General features: G+C 31.1%; 1 protein-coding gene across 2 annotated transcripts in view; it reads left to right on the top strand.

The window, feature by feature from the left end:
- LOC129219952 (protein CBFA2T1-like) overlaps positions 1-14,505 on the top strand; it is a 169,246-nt gene extending 154,741 nt beyond the window's left edge. For both annotated transcript variants that reach the window (XM_054854268.1, XM_054854269.1), the window contains exons 5-10: positions 584-765; positions 1,972-2,207; positions 3,140-3,204; positions 5,100-5,313; positions 7,602-7,840; positions 9,441-14,505. In XM_054854268.1, the coding sequence (XP_054710243.1) occupies positions 584-765; positions 1,972-2,207; positions 3,140-3,204; positions 5,100-5,313; positions 7,602-7,840; positions 9,441-9,677 (1,173 nt within the window). In that variant the 3' untranslated portion in view covers positions 9,678-14,505. The remainder of the gene's footprint in view (positions 1-583; positions 766-1,971; positions 2,208-3,139; positions 3,205-5,099; positions 5,314-7,601; positions 7,841-9,440) is intronic.
- Positions 14,506-25,962: the final 11,457 nt, after the last annotated feature.

Consider the following 25,962-nt stretch of genomic DNA (forward strand, 5'->3'; position numbering starts at 1 on the left):
GGGAACTTAACATTAAAAAATTGTTATTCATTATAAAATAACAATGTATATCCGGCTTTTTAACCTAACATTACTGTAAATTGACGGATGAAAAATAACGGATGTTGCTATTACAGTAAAAAAATCAACGTAGATAAACCATAAATTATGAAAAAAAATAAGTTGATCTTTCACTTTAATAATACTAGTATGGAACTTAACACAAAAAAGAAAAAAAAATGTTATGCATTATAAAATAGCGATGGATATTCTGCTACTTAACCTAACATTACTGTAAATTGACTGATGAAAAATAATGTATGTTGCTATTATAATAAAAAATCAACGTAGATAAACCATAAATTATGAAGAAAAAAAATCAGTTGGTCTTTCACTTTCATCATATTTTAGCACATAGCTTTTTTTTATCATTTTTCCTTTAATGCATGTTGCGTTTCTTAACCTGACATTTATATTTAAGAAACTAAAACCAAAATATATTTTCTTTATTAATAATGTTAAATGCATTCTGAAGTAAGAATGCATCTTTCTCTTTTGCGGTCATGTTCAATCTTTAAAAAAATAATCCTTATTACATTTTTAGTCCAACCTTCCCCTATTGCACACGGAACTGTTGCATTTTTCGAGGCTAGCCAAGCAGACGCCTCAGCAGTACATTCGCCAACATGAACAGCTCATCCTGGAGACTCATACTACCGGAGAACCCTTCGAGATCTTTCAAACAGACAAAACCGAAAGTCTGAAGAGGAGAACACCTCCTGAAACGTAAGTTTACGTACTGCATTTAAGATTTACTTATAGACTGAAATGACTTATTATACTACGTTGCTGCGAGACTGAATCTGGTGTTTTGCAGAACCGTTACGAGCTAAGGGATGTTGTTGCACTTTTCAGGTTTTGAATCTAGAAATTTATTTTCATTGGGAAATTGACTGGTATAAATGATACTAGAATCACTTTTTGTTAAAATACCTTTTGTCAATTTTTTTTCAAGATGAGTTTGATATAGTTCGATATTGTATAAAGATAGAAACATTGATTGTTATAAAAAGAAGTTTCTATGTGTATCGATAACGATACAACTAGTGATTGCAATACCGGTAATTCGTGCTATTTTGCAATTTTGTAATATCGGTATTATCTGAGGTAAAATTCCGGTATTTTCGGTAAAAGCTGAAAATGATAAAATGTTATTAATATAAGAATCTTGAATTTAACTTATTATATATCTGCTGTTATTTTTGAAGAAACATTTCTCTTTTGATGAGACAGTACCAACATCAATCCATTGATATACATATTTGACTTGAAAAGCACTAACTTGTAGAATATCCATTAATAATTGTAGCGGAAAGATTACTAAATGATGTTTTCATCACTAAATGGAGTGATGAATCCATTTTCTTGCCTTTGTGTACACCATGTTTTATTTTTTTCATTTCATTGATCACTCACTTGCCCTTTTGTTAAAGTTGATTGTATGTGTAATTACGAATGTATTTTTGCTGTGCTGTGAATTATATATTAAAACCATCAATTGCAGTAATACTTTATGATATACAGGTTGTCCGAAAAGTCTTTGACACATTTAAAAAAATCATAGAAAATCAACAAATTGTCGTATGAATTAGCGGTTTGCACCGTAATACTTCACAGGTTCAAAAGTTTCTCTGACATCGAAAAAAAAAAAAAATGAAAAGGGGGAAAAAAGTCATTTCGCAGCCAGGGTGTCAATATATGCTATGCATGTAATTCTCCGTTTAGTAATTTTCATTCCTTTTTGCGTTTTCCCGTGTCATTAAAAACGATTTTAAAGTTACTTTTGAACGTATAACGGAGGAATTTTACTTAAGTATGAGCTGACAGGATGTCGTAGTGCTTAGGCGTGACACAAAATCATAAAAACGATAACAGTATCTTCTTCTCTTTTCATTGTCCATATTGAAATTATAATGTCGTCTGCTTTTTCAGCCGATCCAGGGAAAATGGTTATTCAGATAACAGCTCAGACGGTCCTCCACCAACAAAACGACAACAGACACTTCCTAGTCCTACTCTTGGGGCCCGCATGAGCCCTGCCGGGGCTCCCAACCACCTGCCTCCGAGTCTGAATTTCAGGTTTGAAGAAGGCCTCTACAGAGACCGAGAGAGGGATAGGTACGAAAGATACGATAGGTACGACAGAGAGTTGTGCAGGCCGTATTACAGTGAGTACATTTATATTATTGCTTTTTTGAAGTTTCTTGAGGAAAAATATTTTAGCTAATGTTTTAAAAGATATTAAAAAATAATAATAAAAATTGCATTAATAGACAAAAATATATAATTGAAATGTTTAGTGGATGAAAGTAAGATTATGAAATAAATATATAAAATTGTTCAAATCAGTTAAACTGTTCGATTTGCATTTTTTGTGCTACCTACTGGCGATTATCGCTTCTTTCACGATGTAGTACCTAATAATGTACTAATATTACATAGTTGCTGCATTTTTTTTTTTTTTTAATTTCCCTCCGATGGAATCATTCGTTATCAATTCAAGTTATTTGATTTGAGCTGAAAACGATTTTGTTTCATTCTTATCATATAGATGAAAAATTTTTTTTTCTTTGTTTTTTTTTTCTGGGGGGGGGGGGGGTTTGAAAAAAAAGAGAAATCTTCAAAAGAATGTAATTCTTAAGTTCACAAAACTATTTCTTTCTTCGTGAATTCCTCATAACATTTTTATCCAATATGCCAAACCTGTTTTTCTGTTGAATTAGGCTTTTTATTCGTTATTTAAAACAAGCAGTTTATGGCCCTAAACCATACAAACTAAATCAGGAAAAGGCCCTCTTATGTTTATTGTAAATTTGAAGAATTTTATTGATATAAATCGAATGTGTCCAATTTCTTCGATGAACATGAAAAGAATGAAGTATTTAAAGAAATAATGAACTTAAACTCATTTTTCTCTTAAATATTTAATACTTTTTACGAAACTAAAATAACTTCAGCGGTCCGTATTTTCGCAATTAAATACTTTTCATTGTTTGCAAACGTAACCTCTCTTCGTTTGATGTTTTATTTATTATAATTGTTTGATCTTATGATGTATTTTCTACTGTCAAAAGCATTTATATTTATTTAACTACTTTAGGTTCTGTTCATCGAGATTTTCCTGAAGATAGGGACATGGAAGATGAATGGAAAAATATACATACTGTAAGTGAAAAAACTAGCCTTTTAAAAAAGAAATTCAATAAAAATAACAATTAATAGTAATTTAAATTCTACTTGCTTTATTTCTGAATTAAGAATCTCCATGTAATTTTTATGTAACAGAGATGAATCTTCAACCTATAATATGGTCTATCTACGTTCAAGCAAAGATCACTAGGTACAGAGAACACATTTAATGGACTATTGCAGTCAACTAGAATATTCAATTAGCTGTTTAATTGTATAAACCAATTAGGAACTTTTAAAGTTACATGAATAAAATTGTGCGTTTGTGTATCTGTAAAATAATTTCTACTGATTTTAACAATGATTCAAAAGTAGTGTTGCGAACTAATACTTATTTGAATTCTGTTTGGATGGCAAGTGATGATAGTTTTCATAAACTTGATATGAAAAGCTCTAAAAGTAGTTGACTATAATTTGTAAATTAGATTAAAATCATGCAAAATTGGAAATTATTCAATTAAAATTTGTGCATTGTACTGAACTATTTCAGTCAAGGCAGATACTCTCAAATAAATGTTGAATATTGATCTATTTTTTTGCTGTTAAAATAACAATAAATAACTCCAATATAAAAAAAAAAGATTGAAACTTATGTAAGAAATTACTTAATGACAACAGTTCTCAAACCGAATTTCAACTATTTTTATAAACAACGTTTTTGACTTGATGTTTAACTGCAATTCTAAATCTCCATACTAGGATTGATGTGCTTAATTTAACCTACAGTTTTTGGACAGCATTTGTAAAAAGCTACTACTAAAGTGGACACTAAATTACGATTCCAAAACAGAGGCTTTCCTCCTACATCGAACTCTAAAGCAATGATTCTCAAATGATAATGTACAATGATTCTAAATTCCAGCTCTCAAAGACCACACCTAAACCAGTAATTCTCAACTTTAAATTTAGATAAAATACCATATAGGGTAACGGCACCAGTAACGTACAAGGGTCCAGTAATAGACAGTCATAAGTTTGGATTTGAATAACAAGAATTTTAAGCGGGTAAAACCGATGTTGCTGCCGCCCATTAATACGGTACAACCATCTAGTGTTATCAGTGTGAATTTTATGAGCCAGTTGATATTTGCAAGGCAGTGGTGGAAGATTATGAACAGCCACCACCAGGTCTGCCGGTGTTTCACGTTCATTTGAATTTCTGCCCATTACTCATCCTTTCCTCACCCTATCTGTTACTGGGTATCATCAGAATTGTCGGTGTCTGTTACTGGGGTTCGGAACTTTTTTCGAAATTGAGCAAATAAAAATAGAATTAACTAATTCAGGGGATCCAGAGCAGCCAAACGTTTGATGTGATGTAATTGCACGAGAGAAAAATAGTTTTAAAAGTTAAGCACATTAAAAGACTCAGAAAATTGAGTTAACGTGACAACGATGTCTTAAGCATGTCTGTTGCTGGTGCCGTTACGTTACTATACCAGTGTACTACTTAGAACTATATTTCTGCCCCAGAGTTTATGAAGTTACTGAAAAGTAGTAAGTTCTATGGCAGACCATTAATATAATAATTTTTTTCTGAGAGATATTTTCATTGTTCGACGTTATTTTTTGGATGTCTATGTACACTTATTTACCTATGACCCTAAATTTTGCGTATTGTTATAATTCACGAAGCACACTTCTATGATTGCCACCATGATTTAAGGTATCCCAGATTCCCCTGATCTTTTCGTATCTTCAACGTACTAATGCTAGTTAGATAAAATGACGTAATTGCTAACCCTTTCACACATCGTTAATGATTTTTTTAAATACGTAGTAGTATTTATGTTGAACATCTGTATTTTTGTTGCAATATTAGTGATTTATTTTGTTATCTTAATTAATTTGTTTTTCTCTTAAAAACATAGATGCTCAATTGCATTTTGGGAATGGTAGAGAAGACTAAACGAGCTCTGGCAATACTTCAGCATCGAAGCTACTCGGAGAGGCAGGACATGGCCCTCTGGCGAAGCCGGCACATCGACGGCACAGAATTTGACATCAAAAAAAGGGCAGCTGACATTTTAGCTTCTGCACCACCCCATTACAAGGCAGCAGTTGAAGACGTTAGGAGAAGGCCTGGTATGATTTACTAAATATTATTTGCCTAATTTTTCATTCATTGATCAATAACTGACCAATTCATATTTCATTACATCCAAACACAATATTCGGAAAAAAAGGCTTTTTTTTGTGTCCAACTTTATTTTTCCACTACATTTTTACTGCTCGTTCATTATCCAATTACTGTCGGTGTCAATAGCATTTTTTTCTTTTCTAAGTTAAATTCGAACTTTTTTTAATCATCTCAAATCAATCTTTTATTTATTAAATAGCAAAATAGAAGAGAAAATGTATATTTTTCATCGAGAACATTCAATACTTTGCGTAATTGTATTTTTTTCTTGCAAGATACAAAGTTTTGTCCTTCCTAATTTCATTTTATAAATTTTAGGGTCTATTTTCTTAACTAACAAATTTTGTGGCCTTTTTTTTCACTCATTCACATTATCACCCCTTGATAAATTTTAAATTTCTTCAAAACTGAAGCATCATGCCTCATTAAGATTCATTTTGGTCCTTTGAGCAAAAAATAAAACTAAAATAACTAAAGTTTGGGAACTACAATGCAGTCAAATGGCTAAATTGCCTTAGTTGTAAATCAGCTAAAATGTTATTAGGATATCAGTTACAACTTTTCATTTACAACCAAACAGTTTGGATTCTAACAATTCCATTCAATCATGTAGTTTATCAGATGTATTAATCCATGTCAGCTTTTGCCTACGAGGGAGAGCAGTCTATTTTCTTTTAGATGGTTTTAGTACTAAAAATGGAAAAAACGTGTTGATGTAATTGACATTTTAGAAAAAGACTAAACAGTAAAACTGTTTCACAAATGCCATCCACGGCATGAATACTATATAAAAATTATGTGAAAAGTTTGAATAACTAGCTTTTAACATTTCTGTTTACCAGTTTGTCAAAATTGAACTAGCATATTGTGGCTGTTTCAAAGTTTCATTTCTTTCATATGAATGTTCTGCATTTACACATTATCACAACTATCAAGATCTGGTGTCATGGTATTTCAAATTCACGCATTAGGGTTACTAGGTTGAAATGACTTGTAGTCTTGGCTTAATTTCAAATTTATTATTAAAGCAAAATTGGCCCGATTTGCAATACTTAGCAGAAGCTCAAGTGACCCAAAGCCGCTGAACAACATTCGCTCGATCGCGTCTGACTCTTAGATTCCCATTGAGCTTCGTCTGTATACCGTATTTTATTAGAATCCTTGCCTTTCTTCTTAAGTTAATGGAAGTCAGGTTAGATAAGAAAAACTCTATATTCTGCCACATCCCTTTCAACTATTGGCACAGAAAGCTAATTAGAACCAGTTTCCATCTGCGTCGATGTGTGTATCAAATATTTTTTCCTTCCACGACGGGACTTGTCTACTACGAGCGATTACAAAAATATGTTCATATTCATTCTGACAGACATTTACAAAAATGGTCAAAATTGGTTCCATATATTATAAAAAAAAGAGAAACGAAAACTGATATCTATTTAAAATGTCATCTGTGTCATATACTTTGTTTTATACATTTTGGACATAAGAGAAAGTAAAAAAGTCTTTCACATATAAACTGCTAATTTAAGTAAATATCTAATTACTAAGAGGTTTACTTCTTTCACAGAAACAAAGTGCTGTGCAAAGTACATATTTGTACACAGTCATGAGACCCTGTATTCATATTCTCTGAAGCATTGTAATAAGCGGAATTTATCGTCTATCTATTTAATTTTTCTTAAAAAGGCTATCCAAAGCTGATATGTATGAAATCACATTTTATACGTAAAGTAAAACGTTTTAATTAGTCAGTGCAAGACAAAACGTTTCAGTGACACAGAGTGTTATTTGTTTTGAAGAAGCAAGGTACAATAACAAAAAATTGCACTGTATTTTATTCAAAAAAATGAAGCAGATTCATGTGCAATTGAGAAAATCAACGTAACATAAAGTGTACAATGTACAATTATGAGAATATATAAAAAGTCATGTTGTGCGATTAAAGGAAATCGCTTTATCAATTAGTAGTTTTGAGTTTCGGTACGGGAAAAAGCCTATTGAAGACATTTTACATCTGGAAGTACGCAGCTTTAAGCATCGATACGCGCCGTACTGTTCCGTGTAACTCCTAAATGCCTCTGCCATACTTTTTTCAGTTTATGTTTTAAATATATTGATTTTCTCATTCATTGTTTCTGCATTTATATTTTTTTTTACAATTCATCAGACGTTGTAAAATATTCAATTGGTAAAATTTGATGCTGCATGAAAATAATATCTGATATCTTGACAGTTTCTGAAGGCTCCCTATCGGCTTCCCGGTCACAACCAGCTCTAATGCCTGAAGAAGCTGTGGTCCATGAAGTGGCAAAACGACAAGCTGTGGTTGAGCTACAAAAAGCAGCAGAAAGCAAAGCATCTGAACTTTTAGCTCAAGAAAGGGCCAAAATGGAAAGATTGCTGTCAGAAGCTCGAAGACAAGCGGCAGAAGAAACTCTTGCAGCTGTCAACCATCAAGACGAATCACAAGAGGTAAATTTTGACCGTTTTTTAGTGCCAAAAATCCAAGCATATTACGACACGGATTCTTTCCGACTATTAGTTTACCTCGATTCTGCGTTTCTTTAGCTAAAAATGACTTACTAGTTAGTAGTAAGCAGACTGTTAGGAGTATCCTAATTGGGTTATGAAATGGTTAACCCATATTCATTGAGCACTAAGCAGAAAACAGCATCGAATGTGTTAAAAAGAATTACTACTACTGAATTTTTTATTATTATTATGCAAATGGATTAAGCTAATATTATTGTGCTTTTTGATTGAATAGAGTCGTTGATAAATTAAAGAAAACTTATTCAACGATCTGGTTTCTTTATGATACGTGTAGATTTATTGCACTAAAATATTGAGAAAAATACTGGTAAATTAAAACAACTTGCTATAAAGATTCATGCATTGTACAAAGGCTTTACTAGTTTTAGCAAGAATTAGACAGATAGGAGCTGCTAATAAGATGAAGAAAACTGTACGATGAATCTGTCTTCTTTGCAAAATGATTTATAAGCTTTAGTGTGTCTTCAAATAGAAAGAACATTTTTATGTTTAATTAAACTTCTCCGATGCTCTTTCTTCTTATTACGCAAATGACTTAATGACATTTTTGCATTATACATAAAGAAACTGAACAGGTGAAACAAATTACTGCAGGGCAGTCTGTTCTTACAAAGCACACAAAGAGGCACAGACACACACACACACACACAAAAGTAGACACATATATGCACAGAGAGGTCAGTACTACATATTGTAAAAGAACTCATTTTCGCAAAAATGAAGAAAATGCTAATTTCGCGAGCTAAACATTTTGCGAAATTTAAATGAACAGAACAAAGAGTCGAAGGAAAGAAAAAAATCGCGAGGCTTAAATTTTCACGATTACGACGGGCTGGCGAAAGTCGCGAAAGTTTAGACCTCGCGAAAATAAGTGCTTTTACAGTACACAGAGTCACTAAGACACATACAGAGGCTCATAGTTACAGAGAGACATATAAGCTGTACACACACAGGCACATACGCAGAGAAAGAGAGAGAGAGAGAGAGAGACGCTTATACACACACACATGCGCAGACAAAAAAATCCTTTTACCAATCATAAGGAAATCATAAAATATCATCCACGATCCCGCTCAAGTACGTATGCACTAACTGCTGGTTTAACTGCGATAGATTACAACTAAAACAAATGTGGTAAAACCATAAGTTGTAGAAACCATAATCGAAGTTTCAACTTCAAAATCGGTAGAGGGAAGAACTTTGCAGGAAACTCTTTCAGATCTGCTTTTGCGAAACTGCTATCTATCAGTTTATAATTAGCGTTGCTCCCATGCATTATGGGACGAACATTTCATGTTTAAAATTGTCCTAGTAACTCTTTTCAGATTGACCCTACACTATATTAATTATTTGAAAATTGGTTTGAGAATTTTATTTTCAAATAAATAACTTTTCCTCGCAGGATTACCACTTTATAATTATCAATACTTGTTCTCTTGAAATATGTGTCTAACATTATGTTTCAAAACACATATATTATGTTGTTTCTTCTGTTTCTTAGTTCTCTATTTAATTTCAGAGTTGCTGGAACTGTGGTCGGAAAGCAAATGAAACGTGTTCTGGTTGCAATATTGCGAGGTACTGTGGTGCATTTTGTCAACATAAGGACTGGGAAAATCATCACAGGGCATGTGGCACAACAGGCGCTACGTCAAGCAATCACGTATCTCCGTCAACAACGCCACCTGTTGGAAAACAGAGTCCTAACCCCCCAGCGAGAACTGTAGATGGACCAAAAGCGGAAGTCAAAAATTGATATTAATGCGTTGAAAGTAGATGGCAAACTCTTTTCGTCCTCACGCATTTTCAGCCAAAGATAATGAAAAATATTTTATTCGCCAGGTGGCGCAGTCTTTCGTTTGCTCAGAATTGCGTGTATAGATTTTTTTAGTGAATGGTACGGATTCAAAAGTTGTAAATAGAGTACATAGATTTTCAGTCACTTTTTTTTTCAAATTATATTTAAAGAAACTTATCAGAGGAGGTATATTATAGTGTGATGATGGTTTTTACACGTCTTTTAAAGAAGTTGAGTTGCGTTTGTATGAATTGTGTCAGCATTGCGAAGTACACATTGGCAGCTGATGTATATTTATTTCCTATATAAAACTTCTGTTAATCCTGTTAAAAAAATCATAATTTTATTTAAGTTTAGATACGTTATTTAAAGAATATATAAGCAAAGATTATTTTAATCCTATTATATATCACTTTGTAAACATGTTACGATGCAAAATTTTGAAACGGAAGACATATTCCAGGATATTTTTCAAAATGGCTTACAAAATGCGTTCTTATTGAAATTAACTGCAAATTTAATATTCTATACACTTAAGTTGCAATTTTTAAGAAGATGATATATTTATTAAACATTTATTACTGAAGACTTTAATGTTACATTTAATGTTGCACTGCAAAGTATTTGTCTCCTGTACAATACAGCTTTTGAATCTTTCTTGCAATGCTGGCTAAAAAAGAATTCAAAGAAAAAAGGCAATATCATTTAAGTGTTAGATATTCATAAAGGAACAAGAATCAAAGAACTCGATAAACGCACTCAGAAGTGTTCAATCAAAAAAGTTGATTTTAAAAGACTCTTCACCAGAGCTATTAATGTGAAATGATGGTGCAACAGCTTGTACATTTGGAACTTCAGAAGCTATTTCAAGATGGTGTTTTTTGCTGTTACCTAACCAATGTTAGTGTGTTTTGTGCTACGTTTTACCGATCTAGTCAAGAAGCCGTTAATTATGTGTAATAATTTTGAATCCTTTGGTGTTTTGTAAAGATTTTATGATGTTAGTAGTTCACTAAAAAGAAGTGTTATGTAATTTGTATTTAAAAGTACGATTCATATAAGGGCTCAGGTCACTGTAAATGATTTCATCACTTAGCACAATGTAAAATTTTGTTATTGACAGGGGTTTAAATTTTCGTAAGGTGCAAGGACAAACAACTGAATTAATCAACAACGCTTGTCGAGAAAAAAAAACTAAACTTTATACTAATTAAACCTAATCAAATTATTCACAAGATATTTTCATGATTCATAGTGTTAAATATACTCAAAAACATGGAAAACGTTAATTCGGTTTTAAAAATTTTCTTCTACTTGAGAGGAATTCCGTTCTGTATTTTTTCTCGCTTTCAGAAAATGTGCTATAGTTTCAACAATTCTCCTACTAAAAAGTGCAATAGTTTTCTTTTACTAAGTGCTTAGTTTGAAAAATAAATGTTTAAAATTCTTACGAATTTGCCACAAATAACAAAGTTTAAATTTGGTGTCTCAAATCAAATTAAGTCATTTTGCAGATCCACAATATTTATCTTTACGTTTCGGCTTTAAATACGGCTACAGTTTGAAAACCCATGTAATGTAAAAGATGACACTAAGACATATAAGGTTTCAATTACTTTAGGTATCTTTCCTTTTGAAATGTAAATACTTATGTCATACAAATTGAAAATATCTGCATTATCTTTTTTACCTCATCTCCTGCTTCAATTTGTTTTTATTTATTTTATTTTCGAACTCATTTATTTATATTACTTAGGTCTATATCAATATAGAAAAGGTAAAAGTAAAAACAAAAACCAAATCACTGATAAAGAAAAACGTGACTGTAAGCTCTTTACTGAGTTACAAATAAACTAAGTCTAGAAATATATTGAATAGTGCAAAAAGTATTTTTACAAAAATTCGCGTGATGCTCAACATTTAATTTCCAATATCCTTGTATATATTTAGTTTTTCAAATTTGTTTGTTTTTGTTTAAAGAAAGTTTTAAATACTTTTAAATAAATGTTTATTTATGAAAATTAATGTAAACAATAGCACTTATTTATAATAATAATAAACGCGATACTAACATGAAATAGAGTGATTTATTCATTGAAAGTTTCTAGGTTTTGAACTATCATCTCTGAATGAAGTTGTGTTCGACGTACAGTACGTTTTTCTCTTTTTCTTTTTTTTAAATTTATGATACTCTAAATAATTATTTTACTCGAGTTTATAATTCATAAGCTAAAAAAATCTGTACGCAATATTCCTTTCTTTTCCCCTAAGAATATTTCTGAAAAAACTAGAGAGAGAAAAATGTGAAAGCCAAAGATTTTGGACAAAAAAAAAAGAAAAGAAAACTATTTATTAACAAGCACTGGATGCTTCACAATTCAAAAGCTTTTATCTAGTCAATATTTTAAATTATTTATTATTCATTTTTAAAAAATGATGAAGTTAAGTTATATAATATTCGTCAGAATTATATTGCCTGTCTCATTCAGGGCCTCAAGGAAGCAAAAAAAAGTATATCTTTGAAAAATTGAACTTGGTTCTGAAGTTATGATAAAATTTTATCTTCCACTTTTGTTCAATTGAAACTTTCCGGTGAATGCATGTAATATAAATGCATAAATGAATATATTATTGAAGGAAATGAAGTCGAAAACATGCCCTGAATATCTGTATGAATATATAGTTTATTTATTTCCAGATTGTCTAGCTATACGTACTGCACGTAAAAAATGATTATTTTTTTCTACATATCTCCGGTGAATATTTGCAGATGTAGATGAATAAGTTTCAAAGAATGGCCTGGTGTTCTGTTGTTGAAGAATTCTGTTTAAAAATCATTTGTCAAGACGCAAAAAGCTTTTAAAAATATTTCATTGATAATATCTTAGAGTTACATATTAAACCTCATCATTTATATATCATTTGTGTAAATGTGATTTGAATGCATGTAAACCATTGAAAATGTTGAGAGAAAAAAATAATTCAAAAGGATTTTTAGAGGGCTTACGTTTTTCTCCCCAGAACAAAAATCTAGCTCTTAGCAAGTCAGTATAATAGCAAGTCAGTTGGAGATATTTTTTGCAATCAAAACGTTGGCTTATGTGTGTTTGAATTAATGTATAATTTAACTTTATGTTTAGAGAGTTTAATGTGTAAAAAATGTGTTAAATATATTTATTCTTGTAAAAAGAAAATTAACATAAAGTACGTGAGTTGTGTTGAAAAACTTCTGCATTTATAATAATATTCTTCACATCTGTAAAATAACGTTTTATAGTTTTTCCTTCATCAAACTTGTCTCTTTTTGCGTTCACACGACATTGATTTCTTTTAAATGTCATATTTATTTATGAATAATGAAAATATTTCTTCAAATTCTGATTCAGTGTGTTAAAAGTTACTGACACTAAAAAAAATAAACAACATTAAAGAAATAATTTGCTATTCGTGGTTTTTTTTTTTTTTAATATTGGTTAGAGTAAACAGAACGATTTAGTTAATATAATTTATTGCAAGGAAAAATAGGTATGTCAGAGCAGTATTGTTTTTCAAAATTCGATTGCAATTCTAAGCTAGGAAAACTAGCATGACTCATTTATATTTAGAAATATCAAAACAAATAGTATTTTGAAAATAGCTTTAAAAAATACTAATCTAAATTTTGTAATTTTTTTATTTTTTATTCTTTCTTTTCGTTAATTTTCAAGTTGATTTTTTTGTTATTTTTTACCATGTATTTTTGATACATTTTTTGTTTTGAAAATTAATCATAAAGGAAACGCTGTTGACCTTGAATTATTTTTTGCAAGTATTAACAAAAGTATAATAATGATTGAGGAATGTAACAAAATGGCAAAACGTGTGAAGCAAATATTTTCTTTACATCCGTACCTCAGAGACCGACTGAGTTTAAAAATTGCGATTTTCCGTTTATTAGTGTATAGTATGTAGAGGTGTAATCCGCATCGAGTCATGTGAACATACTTCTTGAAAAAGTATCCTTTTCAATTTTCTTTTTACCCGCGTTAAAGGAGCGCTTGTCTCACCATCGTATTCACCAGAAAAAAGTTTTTTCTCTCTCCTATAAAATTACTATAATGTGACTCACGTACTTCTGACTTTGAGGTACAGATATGTTCTAAAAAAATTTCCTTACTCCCCAAAAAATTTATTGAACATACGTACTCTTATGAAGCTTTCAAAAAAGAAAAGAAAAAAAAATGGAGTAGTAGCAAAGCTTTGTCATTAACAAAAATCTGTAAGTAGATGATGCTTTCTGAAAATTACAAAAATATAGCACATAAAATGCATCGTTATATAGCTTCATGTCAAGGAGTTATTGGCCATGAAATATCATTTTATCATTATTGTATCAAATATATTTATATTTACGCATTTGTTTACATTAAATCATCATTACACTTTTCGTTTTTTATGCTTAAATATTTTCCCTACGCATTTTACTTTAAATACAATCCATTTAACTTTTGACTTACTTTTTGTGTTGTCTTCCATTGCATTGAAGAAAGAGCGAATTGAATATATATTTTGAGTTATCTAATTAGTAACCGGTGCTGCACTTAACACAAATTAAAACAGCTGCAATCACACTACTGATCTGTACGCTTTCGATACTGGATGGGTAATAACTAGTCATTGCTAAAATTCAACTGCCATAAAATAAAGATAAAAATTATATGCTACTGTAATGTAATATCTGTCTTCATGTAAAAATGTGCAAAATTGTAATTTATGTTTAAGGCAATGAAATGCTTTTATTATTGAATTGTAGTTTGTGTTTGTTATTTCAAAAACTTCTTTTTCCGCAACAACACACTCACTGGATATTAACATTAGCGACTGTCCGTAAATGATGTCACTCCTTTTTTCTTCTAATACGATCCTTCCTCTTTTCGTCACACTTCACCTGTCACCCCTGTCCTCTCTTTGTCATATTTCACTCTATGTTACATAAACATATTGCAGAAAAAAACCTTTAATTTCAAAAAAAAAAAAAATAATGTCATACTTCTTGTTATCTTATCATCTTTCCTTATCACAAATTATCACAATTTCATGAACACCCCTCCCTCCTCAAAGCTGACATCTTCTATAGATGACCCCTAACTCGAATCAATCACACATGAATATGTAATACAAACACAGTAAATGATATCGAACTTGTATGAAGAGACATACGTACAACCATACATACATGTAGAACTTTACTTCAGAGCAACAGGAACCAATGTCAGATTTTGAGTAAGTTTAATTTACGACCGTATTTTAATCACAAAACAGTAAATTATTCAGTGTAACAACAGGCAGTGTGTCTCTAGTGGTGGCACTGCTGTTCTGTATCCGAAAATTTATTTTCAGGAATAGCGGCTGACATATCCCCTTTCAGAAGGCATTTGGAGCACTCTTTCACGGAAGCCTAATTTAACATAGATAACACATATTTACAAAATTTACCTTACTTTTTGTATCGATTTCGAAACAGATTTTTTTGAATGCATTTTTGGTAGCTGATTTCGAATATAATTAGAGTTTTTCTCTGGGACCCACAGATGTCGAGATATTTGCTATTTACAGGGGTGATTGTGTTTCGGTATTTTACCGAATTTCCGGTATTTTCGGACGTATTTCCGGCATTTTTATGTCCGAAAATACCGGAATTGTTTTTTTTTTGTTGTGCTTTTATCTCCCTACCTCCGCAATTTCTTTTAATTTTACAATATACCTGTAAGAGCCTTAAGATGTACAAATGTCAAAATAATTTGTATAACACCAGCTCACACACCAAAAGTAACTTTGTAACCCATAAAAAATTTTATCAAATATACGCACAACATTTTGACTCAGAACTATTTAATACTATGGCAAAGGTGCACTTAAGTAACAGGGGCCAAAGATTACCCCCCCTCCCCCCGTTCTCGCTTTGAAACTTTCAGGTATTTTTTGATGAACTCACAATCACCCCTGTATTTATTAATATTCTCATAATTTTGTTTACTGTTCTGGACATCATAAGTAATGGACATTTATTGTATCCGGTTGCATTTTTACAGTGTAACATAACATAATATAACCAAACATAAGATTATATTACGTAACATAACATATTATATTGCGTAACATAACATATTATGTTCATAAATATATTTATGAAAACGCTACAGCTTTTGATTTACGTTTATAATGTCCTGTTGTGCTTCCCTAATGAGGCCCCAACAGTAGTCGGCCAGCATATTCAGATTCCATCTACCTTGATATCTTTTCTCTATTTTCGTTATGTCTTGATGAAATCTTTCGCCATGTTCATCAGTAACGGCGAAATGTGTAGGAAAGAAGTCGAGGTGGGTGTCAAGAAAGTGTATTTTAAGGGACATGTTGCCTAGAGCTTTCTTTGTTGACACTAAAGTGTCAACCATGGTCTTGTAATGTGGGTTTCGGTGAGATCCAAGGAAGTTTGTGGCTACATCTTTGAATGCAGACCGGGCAGCTAATTCTGTTCGGTATAGACATTGAACAAATTTGTCATCTTTGAAGAGATCTCGAATTTGAGGTCCAGCAATAACACCTTCCTTAATTTTAGAACAACTTATTCGAGGTAATATTTCGAGGTGATAATACGAAAATACCAGGAAAACTAAATCCATTATTCTTTCCGAATATTAAAAAAAAATTTAAATTACAATTTTAATTAATTTTAATTAAAAAAATTTAATAAAAAAATAAATTTTAATTAAAAAATCGTTTTTCCATTAAAAAAATATGATTAAGAAACAGACAATATTTTATTTCGAAAGAAAACTCTGTTTTTTTTTTTGTTAATTCTTCTCACGTTTGTTTATTTATTTTTTTCTTCATAAAAATATCGCCTGATACGAATCAGAAATTCAAATTTATTCGCAACTCCAATAAACTATAGGGGGCGCACAGCCACTGTCTAATGGCGGATGAAAAAGGTAAAACAAATAAATGCCGTTAACTTATAACTTGCTTTGGCACTTAGTGAATGACAGTAATTTTTCATCGTGTTTGTGGGAAGCTTTCTTTTCTATTCTTCTGGAATTACATTACATCATGAACTGTCTGAAGCCTGTAATTTACCCCAAGGAAAACACGTGGAATATGACGTTTTACCTTTTTCTTTAGTATTGTTAATCACCGCAAGGTAGCGTATTCGAGCTCTGAAGTTGCGAATTTAATTTCAATTCCGTGAACAGAAACCACAGACGATACTTTAAAAATGAAGATAAGCTCGTTTTAGAATATGAAATCAACTTAAAATGAATAATTAGGGAGTTGTTCTAGTTATCGGGTTATAACTATTCAATTAACTTCGGGTAAAGTTCATACTGTGTCCTTTTTTAAGTACTTTAAAATGCTGTAAAAATTAAGCACGTATGCTTTTTTCCGATAAGATGTTCCCAAGTTAATGATTTTCCATAAAAGTGGAAAAAAACAAAATATACTAGAGTACTTATTTTTGAGGATGAAAGGTAGCCTATGTTCTATTTTTCACCCCCGAAAATGGGCATAATATTTTTCATGATGATCGGTTGAGTATTTGAGGCGTGAAAGAATTACAAACAAACAAACAAACAAAGTCACTTTTGCATTTGTTAAATTAGTAAGGATAAATCACGTTTCAAATGTAATAGAAACTGGCGTGATCATAATGCGATTCGTGACTAATTGTAGATTGTATCAACGAGAGCGACCCCTCCTTAAAAATCAATATTTTAGCGGCAAACTCCTTCTGGAAATCGTTATATTTTAGTTTTGAAATGAAAAATAAAATCTTCTAATTTTGATAATGTATATGATGAACGTACACCGTTTCAGTTTAGTAAAATGCGAGTATAGTAAAAGTTCCTTGAAATGATCAATATTTTTTTTTCATTTTTTTTCTCTTACTTTCCTGTAAATAGGAAAATATTTAATGGAATTAAATGCATAAATAAGAGTATAAAAGAAGGGGTCTCTTAAAAATACAGTCGACCCTCGATAATTCGAATATTTATTTATCTCGAAGTTTTCATTCGGTCCCAAAATAATCCAGTGTGTTGAAAACAAAGATTGTCTTACATCTCGAATGTACCTACTCCTTTTAAGTTGCAGTTTTTACGAGAGTTGTCTTTCCAATTTATGCATAAAAATGCAGCCGAAATAAGAAAAAAAGTGTTTTTTTTCCCCCTTTAACACATTACTTTGCTTATCAGCATCTGTGAAGGGTATTATTTATTTAAAATAGTGCTCCTTAATGCACACAGCATTGGTAGATTACGTGAGAAGTAGCCGCTTGGGCTACTTTTTGCCGTGGCTGACAACGGAAAATTATAATGCTTGCTAATCTCAGGGAGACTAAAAAAGTTTTGGCAAAAACTGAAAAAGTAGCCTCTATTTTCTGGATCGCTCAAATATTCCGCTTTTAGGACAAAAAGCAAATACGGACTGATATCAAGAGAAAAGAAATTGTTCTTTCCACATAACGACGTTTAAGGCAGTCAAAAAAACTTTTTTTTTCCGAAGTATCTTAAGAAAATGTATTCTGAGTTAAGATATTTTTGCGTAATACAAATAATTAACTCTATCCAAATCATAAGTATTTTAGTCTATTCAATATTACTGGATGGTTTTAGCCGGTCCCTTGGTACTTCGAGCTATCGGGACCTGACTGTACTCTAAAAACAAAAAAAAAAAAGGGGGGGGGGATCAAATAATTTAATTAAATAAAAGTTTTTTCTCCAAAAAGATATTGTGACACGCAACTTATTCCCCTATTTTGGTTTGTTGGAAGAACTTGAATTAGATTTAAATACTAAAAAAAAAAGCTTTACATTTGAGCCTATGGGGAAGCTGGATTCCAGCATAGATATTTATTTACTTGTGGATTTGCTAGGAAAAAATATTTTGAAGAAAAAGCAACTAAATGGTACGAAAGAGAACTTTTTAATTTGATCTCTTTATTGAGATTTTTTAACAATGAAACATATTTTACCGTCAGCTCCTACTTAAGGAATTTTTTTTTAATCTAAAAAGAACCAAAAATGCTAAAAAATCGTTTTGGCACCAAAACACCGAGAAAATAGCAAAGTTGTTAGCGTGTTTTTCGTTTTTTTGTTTTTTTTTCCCTGCTAGAAAGTGGAAAAAAGTAGAAACTGAAACTTGGCTTAGAATCTACGAAGGAAGGTATTTAATCAAGTCACATTTTCACAAAAATAAACAAATAAATAAAAACAGAAATAAAAAAACTACAAACGACTTTATTAAGGACGTAAATAAATTATTGAGCAGATTTAATTAATTTATTTATTTTTATCAACGATTAAAAAGTCTAATTTTCTTGTGGAACATTATAGCATTAGTTATTTCAAAATTATTTGCTAAAAATTTTCTGCCTCGGTATGAATTGTGTGAAAATTGATCTTATTTTATCAATTTATTTTCAATTGTTTTCCCTTATTTCCACTTTCTCAGTTTCAAAATATTTTAATAATGTTGATTTCAAAGAACTGTTGATTGGAAAAAGGGTATATTTAAAATAATAATTATAAATAATAATTCCAAGTTTTACATAGATGTTAGAAATCTATTTGATATACGGGAAATTAGGCTCGATATTTTTTGTAGGAACTTCCTGTTAATCTAAAAACTTTAAGTTTAAACTTTAAAGTTTAACATTTCTTCTGGGTTACATTAAGAGAGGAAGAAATCATATTACCTAACACTAATTATTTTTCCGAGTCTGTCTTCCTCCGTTGCAATAATGTTTGTTTTTTTATTCACCCGTGAAAACAAGGAAAAAACAACACAAAGAACTTGTAGAAAATTCTTGTAGGAAATTTTCCACTCGAACACACAGAAAGTCTACTTGTGCTGCCATCTATTGTCATGTGACTTGAAGATTCATTTAATTGAGTTTTTCCAATCTTTTTTCCGAAACACAAACTTCTGTTGAAAAAGATAATTATTTACTTCTTATTTCATTTTGCTCTTATTTTAAAAAGTTTGAAAAAAAAAAAATCTAGTTAGAAGAGGGCTTTAGTTATTTTTTTGTAAATAAGCTTTGATTATATGATTCTAAATCCAAAATAGTTTTTAAACATTTATCTCTTTTAAACGGATTAATCATGTATACGTTGTTTTGAAACTGAAAAACAAATATTGACATACTTTTTAAATTATTAGTTTACTGAAAAAATCAAAGTGCTACGTTTGAAAGTTTTTGAAGTAGAATAAAATATAAAAGATGCTTTTTAGATGTAACGACTTATTCTATATGCTTCTTTCACACTAGAAAGTATGAAATAAAACGATTTCTTGATTAAAACACTCAATAATTGTAATTTATCTTACTATCCATGTATTTAGGTTAGTTCTAAAGCACCGAATAAAATTTAAATTTAAAACAAAGAGAAGAAGGCATATTGGCTTTATAGTAATAGATATTCGTACAAAAATGTTTACCGCATATTTCTTCTCTCAAAATTATAGTTTAAATTTTATTGGCATTTTAAAACCTAACTTAAGAGCAAGTTTAAGTGTTGTAAACAAGAAAACATATATTTTGTTTCTTTCATATATTTCTTAGTGTAAACTGACTGTTCCCTCAAAGTTACTAGGGGGGATAGACAGACCGACCGATCGAGACACATTTTCCCCATCTCAATAGTCTTCAGATTTAAAAAAAACAAAAAACTATACATGTGGAAAAAACTGGAATTTTGTGTTGGTGGAAAAGAGAATGTAAACAAATTTTTATATAAACATATCCAATTATTTTAGCAATTGCAAACACGTTTCAAACTGTTTTAAACAGCTGTTAAAGTACATAATACTGTTTCTTACCTAAGAAATTGAATTTGTACTGTATTTTAGAAAACACTGTATTATTCAACACAAAATACTGTTATGATGCCCAAAATCAATGATCAATGGAAGAGAGTGACATAAAATAAAACAATACAGTATGTGGAAATAATAAAATGCTGCACTATAATAGAATTGTACTGTAGGTTCAGTATTTATGCCCCTTGATTTGATTATTATTCTTATATATTTCTAAATGCAGTTGCTTCGCCTCTTCTTTTATAACGTTTCTACATAGTAACACCTCTCTTCCTGATCTCTTTAGTCCGCACCACAATACAAGAGTTGCTCCCATTTTCATAATGTTAACGTTTTGCTTAGATACTGATCTGCGAGCTTCAATTTTGAAACTAAGTTCTGATCTTCTACGGATTTTTTTTTCTTGACTTTAATTGTTAGTATCGAATATTCTCTCATACTTAATTAGTGTGGTGCTACCTTCGACGCGCTTTTGAGTTGTTCAAACATATTGAGAATCTTGACCTTCTTTTTAAATAGTCAGGAACTTTCCCCTTTTCTTTCCATCTTCCCAAACGTTAGATAAAACATTACGCTTTTGTGCCATTATATTTCATCACCGTTCATATTAAGAACGAAAAAATAAATGAAAAATGCGGCGTGGAAATTTATATACAGTCGACTCCTCTACAACGCGATCCGACTTACGCGAAATGGCTAAAACGCGAGTTTTTCCAGAAGCAACGAATTTTAGACCTGAAGCGAATTTCTCGTTCTCAACACGAAAATATTTGGAAAGGAATTGGAATGCCAAGTTTCGGCTTTGTTATCCATACTATTAAAATCTGTTCGCGTCCGTCTGTCTGTCTGTCCATCTGAAAATCGATCTTCTCGAGAACCGCTTCTAATCGAGGCCGATAACGAGATACCGATCAATTCGAAATTTTCCAAAGAAAACAATAGGACCAATCTCGTAACTGTATGACTTTAATTAGCGGAGATATTAATTAAAACGTTAATTGACATTACGTTATTCAGGCATATTTATTTCTTTCCTGTTGTCATTTTGAATGTGGGTTAGCAAATAAAATTCTAATAATTGTTTTAAAAGAGATTTTTTTGTTGCTCCTATTCGGACATAGCCTTTATTTTATCGTCCGTCTTTTTTTATTTTATTTCTTACAGCCAACGTTCTTAACTCTTTTCAGCATATGAAAGTTGTTTCTTTAGTTATGTTTATTTATTGTAGTATAAGTTTATCATTGACCGGCCTCATATTTTGGTAAATTTAGGATGTGCGACTAATCATGTTTATTTTGTTGGACTTTTTCTCGTCACGTGGTTGAGTTTCCGAATTGTAATAACTCTATTTTTCCTTCCTGTTTTTACTTTTGAAATACATTTTGTATCGTTTAAAGAACACGTTAAATTAAGACTGTTTGAATTTCTTTAAGTGAAACAGAGTTGAACAAAAAAAGATTGTTTTTAAGGATTTTAACTAAAGCTAAATTGACTTGGTATTTAATTAATGCTTATTGGTATTCATTTAGTCCTGGTGCTTTAGTTTCACGTAATCAAACAAAAAGTGTGTGTCATTTCATGTAAAAAGCTGAATGTAATTGTACGTAAATATTTCAGATATAGTCTATCAGATGTATTTCAGTTTAACGTGACCAGAGATTATAGTTGATAATGCAAATATTTTCATCTTTTGTGCTAATTGAAAATACTCATAACCTGTATCATTGATAACTATGATTAACGATAATGAGATTTTGGCCAAAAAATGCTCTACTGGTGTTTTGCAAACCATGCATTACGCGTATTTATTTACTCCTTAGCGCTTTAGAAACTGATGTCAGAGTAATACAAAAAAAAAAAAAAAAAGAAAAAAGAATGCAACAGGACATCTCTTTAATTTTTTAGGTAGCCCGTGCAACGCCGGGTACGCAGCTAGTTGGCTACTAAACATTGACTTCGTGAATGTACTTTCATCTTTTCAGCATCACTGATTGCGCAAGTTCCCACACACCGCATTACAAACATAGCTTTATTAGTGTGTATATAACACCACTCCTCATATTTTTCATTTATTTATTCTAAATATGAAAAGTGAAGAAATCTCGCGACACCTTGGTACGCTGCTTCATCTAAAGTTTGAGAATGGAAACAAAAAGTGAAAGTTTGCGACAATTTAAGAAAAGATAAAGGTTCTTGATACGCTTGAACAACTAGAGAGTGGGTCGAAGGTAACATGACAACTAGGTATGAGTGAATCCTTCATACGTACAGTGGCTCCCAAAAGTGTTCGTACACCTACGACTTTCAATGAAATAGAACCCTATCCATTGGTTAGAATTAATATTTCGGAAAAGGTATTTGATTCTAAAATCTATGATCAATTTTCAACAAAACTACTTGAAATGTTTTTTAAAATATTAAAACTTAATTTTTTTAAAAATCAAAAACCAAAAAGTGCCGGAAATTTTATCTTACAAAAGTTTTTGTACACTTTAAAAAATGTCTATATATTATTGAATAATCTAACTTTTTATTAAGTTATTATTTAGTAGAATATCATGCAGTATCAACAACACCCTTTAAACGTTTGAGAACAGATTTCATTCTTTTTCCTTTCTTTTTTTTCGCGTAATTTCTGAATTAGTGTTCAACCATTCTTCGAGTCTTACTGTTTGCAATTCTATTTTCATTTCAAAGCCGTATTTTCGTAATCTAGCCTCCAGATATCTCTAAATTTGTTACATTAAGTTCAAATCTGGAGATTGAAGGGTATTTTCTTAACTTGACAATTTTTGAGGCACCAGACGCAAACGTTGGAAACCGTGTGCTTCTTATCGTTATCTTGATAAAAAACAAAGTTGTTTCCGATAACAAAATTTTTGGCTGAGGGTTTAAAAGTGGTGTTTAAAATATTTAAATGAACACCATGATTCATTATCTCATCAAAAAATTCTAAACCACGAAGTCCTGATGATGGTATGCACCCTCACACAAGAACACATTCACCGTCCTACTTAACTGGTCCAACTAAGTTTTTAAGATTAAGTTCCTAATTTTTTCTTCTATTAACAATTATTCAGCAATTTAACCCAAAATGTTGAATTCATTTTTATCTTCATTGATTGACGCTCACCTTTTGACAGTACGTATTTTCAATGCAAACATAAATATCATTAAAAGTGTGACTGAATGACTCGAGAAAAAGCAGTAATTGTGCATGTCAAAAAACGGGTTGTGGCAAAAACAGTCCTGCATATGTTAACATCTGACGGGAAAAAAGATGTTTATTGGCACGGATTTGAATTGGCGAAAATTCTGATTAAAGAACAGCACGACACTCCGACCAACCGAGCAGTTGCGCCTTCGTTTTCAAATGCTATTCATTGAAGCAATTAGTTTAAAAAAAGAAAAAAAAAACAGCAAATAAAGCATTTTGCCGAAGAAAAAAATGCGTCTGTTTTGTCATTAGCAAGCATGATACGCTTTAAAATAATTCGTAAAACATGGAATTTGATTAAGGAATGAGGAAGATCTCGCGTAGCGATTGAAAAAAAACATTTTAGAGAAATAATAAATTAGATTGAAATTAAGTGTTTTATTTTTTGAAAAATGATACAATTTTGCATAGCAGGCTGCTTTAACCGTTACGGCTTGAATGCCAGCACATGTTTCTCTTTTAAACGAACATTTAAAATTCAAAACAAAAACCAGTTAAACTGAGTCCTATTTTTAAGTGTAATTTTTTGAAAGTAGACAAAATGCATCCCCCCCCCCGCGAAAGCAGAGGAGTAGAAAATGATTTCCTACTAATGAAGTTGATAATAATTTTAATGTTCTACATAGTATTCGAATAAATAGTTAAAGGTTTACTGGGTGAAACTCGTAGTTTCAATATGGCGTAGTATTTTTTCATTTATACGAAAAGTCGAACACTGGTATGAGAAACATATGCATTTCAGCATAGAATGAAAAAAGTTTTTCTGCACAAAATAGATTCCCTTGAGAACTGAATTTTTAAATTTAATACTTTTTTATGTTTATATTAGGCTTAGTGGTCTGAACTAAGTCAAAGCTTTAAAAAAAAAAAAAAAAAAAAACCCTTTGATTAATAGTCAACTTACCTGAATAATAACTGTAGCCTGCGTAAAGGAGTTGAAGCGCCAAGTAGGATTCCCGTCGTATTTAATTTATTTCCTTATGTGTGTTATCCGTTGTATGTTATGAGTACATGTAATGAGTAATATTTATCTAAATTAGTTTATAATGTCGGACAGCCTGGGCGAGACCGAAGCTCAGCTAGTTTATAGCCGAACGCTCTACCGAAAAAAACTTATCAATTTAACCGAACAAGTAAGTCCAGTGCTTTCAAGCTTTATTTAAAAAAAAAAAAGAAAAAAGAAAAAGAAAGAAAGAGAGAAAACAGGTTAATTGTTGTAATTTTTTTTTTTCGCCGAAAACGACACCAAAAATTGGAAAACTGTACTAAAATTTAGCTTTAAAAATATCTGCATAAGAACTTCAGGCTGCATTAAGGTTTCGCAGCAGCAAGGGGCGTTTCTGAAAAATTGATTTTTAGACCGTAAGTCTATTTTTCATTATTAGTCGAGTCGATAAGCTTTAAAATGAGGGGGGGGGGAATTTCTTCAAGAAATAAGAAAGATCTCGCATACGGACAGAAAACTATTCCACAGAAATAATATATAAGAAAAGATATTGAAGAGAAGTGTTTTTATTTTTGAAAATGTATAGAATTCGTTATTGCAGGCTACTTGAACTGTTATGGCTTTGATGGCGGCGAGTGTTCATCATTTAACCGAACATTAAAATATAAAATCAGTTGAACTAAGTTCGTTTTTTAAGTGTAACTTTTCGAATGTAGTAAAAATTTGATAGGTTATTTGTTAGTAATTTGTTAGTGCTCAGATTGTCAGTAATTTTAATGTTTTACTTCGTATTCTAATAAATGTTCATAGTTTAACTAAATGAAAAGCACAATTTCAATTTGTGGTAGAATTTTTTTTATTTGTACAAAGGGTCAAAAACTGTCATTAGAAGAATATCATTACAATATACGATTTTTTTTCTTAACAAAATACTATTCCATTGTAGTCATTGTAGTTGTCTTTTTGCTTACGTTATGCTTTAGCTTTCTGTCCGGAGCAAAAGCTTTAAAAACAAAACAAAAAAATCTACATTTAAGAATCGATATAGCTACATGCTGCATCAGGTTTTCGTAACAACAAGGAGCGTATCAATCTCATTTATTTGATTACCCCCTCGCATTTTTTATTTAATTCGTGATATTTGTCTAATTTTTTTTATGGAGATCGTCCGGGCCGGGTTCGAACACTCGTTCTTCTGGTTACCATTCGAACGCTCTGCC

Source organism: Uloborus diversus, chromosome 4, assembly GCF_026930045.1.
Source record: "Uloborus diversus isolate 005 chromosome 4, Udiv.v.3.1, whole genome shotgun sequence".
NCBI classification, from domain to species: domain Eukaryota; kingdom Metazoa; phylum Arthropoda; class Arachnida; order Araneae; family Uloboridae; genus Uloborus; species Uloborus diversus.